The 7481-nt window shown below is 37.2% G+C and overlaps 1 protein-coding gene across 2 annotated transcripts in view; it reads right to left on the bottom strand.

The window, feature by feature from the left end:
* CACNA1H (calcium voltage-gated channel subunit alpha1 H) overlaps positions 1–7481 on the bottom strand; it is a 2347924-nt gene that overhangs the window by 164751 nt on the left and 2175692 nt on the right. For both annotated transcript variants that reach the window (XM_044089567.1, XM_044089568.1), the window contains exon 27: positions 1304–1374. In XM_044089567.1, coding sequence (XP_043945502.1) covers positions 1304–1374 — 71 coding nt within the window. The remainder of the gene's footprint in view (positions 1–1303; positions 1375–7481) is intronic.

The raw sequence follows: 7481 nt of genomic DNA, 5'->3' as shown, positions 1-7481 counted from the left end.
TGTGTTCAAATTCTTCTGTAGGTGCTCCATTTCCCCCAACACACACACATACACATCCCAAAGACATGTAGTAGGTGGATAGGTGGGTTTGAATTATACATAGGTGTGTGGACAGTGGGGTCAATATTATAAGCTTGAAAGCCTACAAGAGCAAATGCTCTTTTATCGAGCTGCAAACATTGAAACCACTAAATAGCGAAGACATGGAACAGGGATTTTTTCCCAGGGAAAAAAAAAATCGCTGCTCCACAAAAAAAAAAAAAAAATGCAAACACAAAATAAACTGGAGGGCTTCGCCCCCACACCCACCTACTTAAATATATCAACTCCAAGATTGCACCACAGTGGAGGAAATGGCAAAGTCCCAAAAACGGCCCAGTGATTTTTTTTTTCCTGGGAAAAAGAAATCTCTGTTCCATGTCTTCACTATTTAGTGGTTTCGATGTTTACAGCTTGATAAAAGAGCATTCGCTCTTTTAAGCTTTAAAGCTTCTGATATAGACTCTGGACAGTGTTTGTGTGATACAGAAAAAGGCCTGGTAATATATTTCCATTCCTTACTTGGTTATAAATTTCTGTGAATGGCATCAGCTATTTGTTTGATTGTTACAGGAGTTGGATGCGACCGACAGTATTGAATGGATAAAGCAGCACCTCCTGATGAATAGCCACAACTTTATTTTCTTTTTTCAATAACTACCCCTGAAAGACTGTCTTGTACTCACACTTTCAAATAGTGTTTTACTTACAGTTTATGTTTCTGCTATTTAACCACATTTTCCAGCAGGTCACTGTATTTCCCTTTCAGATATTAGCATGATATATCAGGAAACCCAGCAGCTGTCAAACACCAGATTTGTTTTATGTATTTTAATTTGCTAAATGAAATCACACACAATAATCAGATGATTTATTGTTTTTTGATTATCCCATTTGGCTTTAGATGCTTCCATGGGACCGGTGAGAATAGAAAAAATTGGTAGTAATGGATTGATAGGTTCATTAACATTCTGCCTTCAGGTTTGATTGCTGTGGAGTCATCTCTTTGTGTTCAGATACTGTGATTAACAGAGCAGAGAGTCAATTACAGAAACAGAAAAATCACATCTGTGCTGAGAGGCGTAATGCTTGAAGTAATATTGGCCGACAAAACTAATGAAAATTTTCCTGCCTGTTTCAGACCTGCTTCAGTTGTTAGCCCTTGCTGATATGCCTTGATGAGTTAACCATGGGTCATCAAAACACATGTTAAGGATATGAACATTATAAACAATTACTAGCTATTCATTCATTAATCACTTACCTGTGGTAATGCTTGCACAACGGTATCCAGCAAAGCTCTCATTCCAGTTGCCATTTTAAGTAATTTCAGCACTATAAGGAAAAGCATGGTTATACATTATTTCATTTGGTGAGGATTTTCTTGATCAAAACATTTTCCTCTCTTTTTCATCCAAAGCAATGCCAGAAATATAATTATTTCCACAAATGTCAACTGAAGCATTCAGTCAGAAAAGGTTAAAAAAACGTTTTTAACAAACATAAAATGTACTTTTGTAAGAAAAATATGCTCTTATCTGCACCAAGGAACAGTGAAGGACAATGGTGATATTTGAATTATATCATAGTATACTCTTCTTCAGCTGATTTTTGGCAGAGACAGCACAGTTTAGAAAACTGGCTGCAGAACAGTTAATCTATTTTCATGTGACGCCTTAGGCAGATGTGCACACTTACTTTATAATTCAAATACAAGTCAGATGATCTCCATTCACAATTATTTTCTCAGCAATAAAAGAATAAGAATAAAAAAAATAAAACAAGCAAGGTCCTTTAAAAAAGTCTATGTAGGTTGGCTGTCATGTCTAAGTATGTAACAGTCAGGTTTGTAGTCTAAGCAGATTTTACTATTGCTGCAACTTTGTATCTCTATTTATCATGTACATGATGTGGAGCTTTTCTCCCCGGGCATCCGCTGAAAAAGGACCTATGTCCAGTTGGAATTTCCCGGTAATCAAATGTAAATAAATAAAATAAATAAATAAGGCTGAATGTGAGCAAAAGAAATAACGTTAGCTCAGGCAATATTTATTTACTGATTTAATCATTTTTTGTTTGTTTGTTATTTAATCAGGTAGGTGACCTGATCTTTCTTGGACCCCTTTCAATCATGCTGCATGCCACAAGGGCAGATGTAAATACTTATATAAAAGGACAGATTAGAGTGTAAAACATGTTAATTAATTGCTTTTGGGAGGTTAACAGATAATTGCGCTGCTTACAGAAAAGCCATGGAGATACAAAACTCCAGAGAGATACTGACCAGAAATGAAGATCAAACCACTGATCTTAAAGTTGTGCAGTATATAGTTTAATTATTCAGCTACTCTTTTGAAAGCATCACTGTACGGAATACAATCTGTTGAGTGAAGCATGCTGAGGAAACCACTGGTTATTCGACACTACATTTGATAATAAACTTTACATTTCTGAATACCCGTAAAGGAAAGACAAAGATACATAACAAGGCTGATCTGCAATGGATATGGACAAGATGAAAAGAACTTGTGAAATTTGGCAAACATTAATGAATATGGTAGAGCTAATGGAATATAGAGACAGGAATAAAGCATCTGGAAGAGAATGCCCAGGATATGAGTTCACAAAGATATGTTTACAATAAAAGTATAAATAGGCTTATCAAATGATCTACAGACATACAATCCACATGAATAAGCATTAAAGCAAAGTTGGTGATTTTGACTTGGATTAAATGTGAAATCTCTCCCAGAAAATCAAATTGTTATCATTCTTTATACCACGTTCATGTGGAGCAGTGCATGTAATTTTGGAAACCCCATCTATACAAGGATGAGGCATAATTCCATTTCAATGGAAGGGAATTCAATTATGTAAGGGTTTGCTGCTTTGAAAACCACACACACACACACACACACACACACACACACACACACACACACACACACACACACACACACACACAGACACATGTGTGTGTCTGTGTGTGTAATATATATATACACACACACACACACACATATATATATATATATATATATATATATATATATATATATATATATATATATATATATATATATATATATATATATATATATATATATATATAGATATATATGACAAATTAAATATTATAGACAGATCTGGGTCGAGTGATATATCACTGACAGTTTAAACATATCAAAATAATGAACAGAGTCCAAGGCTGTACCATTCTATGCATAAAAATACATTCAAAAACAAACACACATTATAAAAGGTGAGAACTGTGAATAAGAACTTTTTCTGTTAAGAGTGGTAGATACATACCTGATCTTACTTGGAAAACTGCCCAGCTAAGAAGATGGTGTGGGACTTTATAAATGTATAGAACAAGAATGAATGAAGTATTTTGCAACTGAAAACAGTTAAGTAGCTTATTAAGAATGATGTAGAATTTATTTTAAGAGATGGGAGAGTGGCACATACGGTTAGCCAAGATGTCTCAGTGTGCTGTCAGAAGGCATGCTTCTGTGATGAAAACCTAGGTGCAATGGCAAACAAGCAGCTCAGCAATTCGTCACTGCTGCATTTCTCAGAAATTGAAACCCTGATTTTGCATGTCTTTTTGAGACAGTCACCATACTTCTTGTATCTTTTGAATGCAGCAACACATACAAACACAAATGTGCGTGTGTACATACACGCATAATAAGAAGTGGTGCCAGGCTGGATGATGACCTGCCCATTAGCCCAAAGTTCACTTCAATCATAAAACATCAGTAAAAAAAGTAAAGACTCAAGAAAGCATCTGAGATACTTTTTATGGGTAACTTCCAATAGCATATTTATCATAGTTAAAGGGGAACCCCATTACCAATTATTGACAGGCGTATGTTATTAACGAAAGACATGCGGCTGCAACACATTTCCAGTGTTGCGTGATGAAATATCGAGCCTCTGCTGGTATTTTTCTAGTTCTTTGACAAAACAAAAAAAAAAAATCAAATGCTGCCTGAGAAGACATTTCTTAAATGTTGTATCCACTTTTGGACATATGATGGGTATGGGCAATGCAGTGTGCCCTAGTCTGTGTATATATTTAAACATTCTGTACATACCATATCTCTCTGTGTTTGTATGACTAGTAATATGGGCTGATGGTTATATTCTTCTTACTTTTGCAAATAATCAAAGTGATCCTGTTTCACATCAACAGTTTCAGGATATTTCTGATTTGAAAGCTGTTACAAACCACAAATCCTTTTTTTCCTAACCGCATATTCTGCTTGACAAATACAAGTATTAATACTCCTCATAAACAAGTTCAATTTCAAATAAGTTGTCAATACCAAGGCATTGTTCTCCATATCCAACAGCATAAACATTCACATAGAAAGTTTATTTATATTGGATTTTAGGAGGAAAGACAGTATTTCAGATTACTCAAGACCTTGTATCTAGCAGGTTGTCTTACAGGTGACAATATCATTTTACTTTCAAATCATGATTTATCACCATTTTAGTTCAAACTGAGGTATTCATCTGCTTTCTGGAATTACTGATAAGATGAAAGCAAAATGTTGTATACATGCATTCAGAATTGTTTCACAGCAAATGCTGCTTGTAAGTGTTCTGTTTCAGGTCACATGACCTAGTCTCCTTAACCTCTGACACATACTGCCTGTCATTTTCACTATAGCATCTCACTTCTATCTCCTAACATCTCCCTGCTCTCACTGATGGAAATATTGTACATAGTGGTTTCTGTTGAAAATCTTCTCAAATCATTTTTTCTATTGTATGCTAACTATACCTTTGTTTTTAGTGTGCTCTTTTATTCTTTAAATTATTTTTGTTATTATTTTTCCACTTGATATGTGTTCACATTTTGGACTGAGATTGAGATTGAAATTGGTCCAATGAGATCAGTGCCTCACCGCAATTAACAATATAAACAAATAAGGCCAGTAATTTAAGTGCAACTGGTTAGGTTCTTGTTTTTGAGATGAAATGTAAGACTATGCCATGGGAAGGGACTATTAAACCCAAGAAAAGAACTGCATGCTTCCCATTATTAAATTCAGGTTGCTGTTTGTATATGGTTGTTCTGCAGTAATCCGATCAGGCTCTGTGATAAGGACTCACAAAGATAATTCAGTTTCCTAATATTAAGTGAACTCATACAGCTTGAACTGGACTTCAGCGAGAGTGGGCAGCACTCTATACTTCTATACTTCAAAGGCGGTGCAGAAAATATCACACAGTAAAATGATTTGGTGACAGCATAGATCCCTGTTGTAGTCTTGATCATGCAAGAGCAACACAGGTTAATATGTGTCCTAGATCATTCTTGGCCCAAGAATTTCTCCCTTCTTGGAGGTATGTCCATAGGTTCATAGGTGTGTACTACACTAATGATCACGAGAGCCTTTTAAGCATAGTCACTCATTCCAAATATCTGACAAGTTCTAAGTACCCTTGATAAGTGTAATCAGGGGCTTGGGAGATTAAACATTTACAAGCAGGGGCTTGGGAGAAGAACCATTTACAGGCTGCCTGTGTCCTTTAGAGACATAAGTGCCAAACCAGGGATGAATTTCGTGTCTCCATCCAGCTGTGCAAGTTACACATGAATTGGGTTAGGGAGGAAATCTGCTTTACATGGATAGGGAACATGTTCCATAAAGGCATAGTCTCTGGGATACAAACCTGTTTCTCAAGCAGGTCCTACTTATATCACAGGCAAAGGTTTAAGTCTTTAGAATGGGTAATTCTGGTGCTATTTGTTTTGCAGATATGCAGGAGGTCCATCAGGGTGTGTTCTGGCAATGCCAGGCATAGCTCTCCCCTCAGCAGCCTGTAGGAGACAAAATACTGGGGAAAAGGCTTTGAGGTGGTCTGCACAGGACATGTTATTCATGCCACGTGTTCCTTTAGTGAGGAATGTCTGTGGATGTTCCATTTGTTGGACATGCCTGGTTAAGTACATATCAAAGGGAACACTGTACTCAGTGATAGCTCTGATGGATGCTGAATATAGTGGAATAACAACCTCCTTGGACATAGATTCTGTACCTTTGTTTATAAGTACTGTAGACATGTGATGGTCAAAGGCTGGATTACTGTTTATGTGTCCCCCCAAGTCATTGACTACTGGGTCGACTCTTATGGGTGTGTTGTTAATATGATAGTTACCAAGGGTAGATGACTTCCCAAATGATACTATTATATACTTCTTGGCATTTAGTTTTAGTCCATAGCTCTGACACGAGTTATTTGTCTGTGTCAACCCTTCATTGAGAATATTAGTGTCAATGGGGGATTCTATGACTGCTCCAAATTTGCAATAGTCTGTAGATTTGGTCAGCCAGATGCTCTTGACATTGGCCTTGACTTCAGAGAAGTAAATGCCAGAAAAGAGAAGTCCCAAGATGAATCCTTGAGGGACTCCACTTATGACTGGCCTCTTTGTAGAAGTAGTCTCCCCAATTCAAAATTCCTAGGTTCTGTCTGTGAGCTAGCTGGCTATCCACTAGGTGACATAAAAGATTATGCTTAACCTATTGAGTTTATCAACAATGCCCAAGTGAGGTACTGTGTCAAATGCCTTGGACGCATCAAAGTAGGCACTGTGAACTATTCTGGCTTCATTTATTGCTTTTCTGACCTTCTTAAAGAAGACCACTAGGTTGAGTAGGCATGACTTGCCCTTGACAAAAGCAAACTAAGTCAGGTCCAGTGTTGGGAGGTTTCCTATGTTATTATTAATAATCTCGATGATAATTATTTCCATGGCTTTGCATATCAGACAAGTGAAACTTATGAGTCTGTAGTTTCCAAGGGTTGTAGATTGTCTGTGCAGCTGGATGACTGTTGCTGTTCTCCCTTTGTGAGGCACAAGCCTCTCTGAAGGCTGAGGTTAAATAGCAATTCCAGAGGGCCTGACAGGCCATGTTTCACATCGCCTAGAAGGCACCATGGGATACTGTCTGGGCTCATCACAGTGTTCTTTGCCTTAAAGAGAGCATTGAGGACCCATTCCCAGTGATAGTAGGGGCAATTATATTTTATGATATTTCCTGAAGGGAGGTTGAGGAGGAGAGAGGGATAAAGTTCGAGCTGAATTTGTCTGCCAGTACATTTGCTATATCTTCTGACCCACTATAGGTGAATCCACTTACAATGAGCTCTGCACATGAGACTAGTGGGACTTATGGGTCTGTTGTTTCTAGGGGCTTTAGATTGGCCAGAATGAGTGCAAAACACACTGTTTTTGGAAGGGGCAAGCATCACTTTATATTGTCACACTGCTTCTGCTCATTTTCTGAAAGCTACATTGGGCTGTTGATTCCGGATATAGACTTAAATGAAAAATTTGTCAAATGGGATAATTGCTAAGGAAGGTAGGTGCCTATTTTCCTACAATTTGCAGAAGCCCACAGAGTTAATTATACTGG

Source organism: Protopterus annectens, chromosome 12.part0 (assembly GCF_019279795.1).
Source record: "Protopterus annectens isolate FY-2018-M chromosome 12.part0, PAN1.0, whole genome shotgun sequence".
NCBI classification, from domain to species: domain Eukaryota; kingdom Metazoa; phylum Chordata; order Ceratodontiformes; family Protopteridae; genus Protopterus; species Protopterus annectens.
This window is presented reverse-complemented; position numbering and strand designations above follow the sequence as displayed.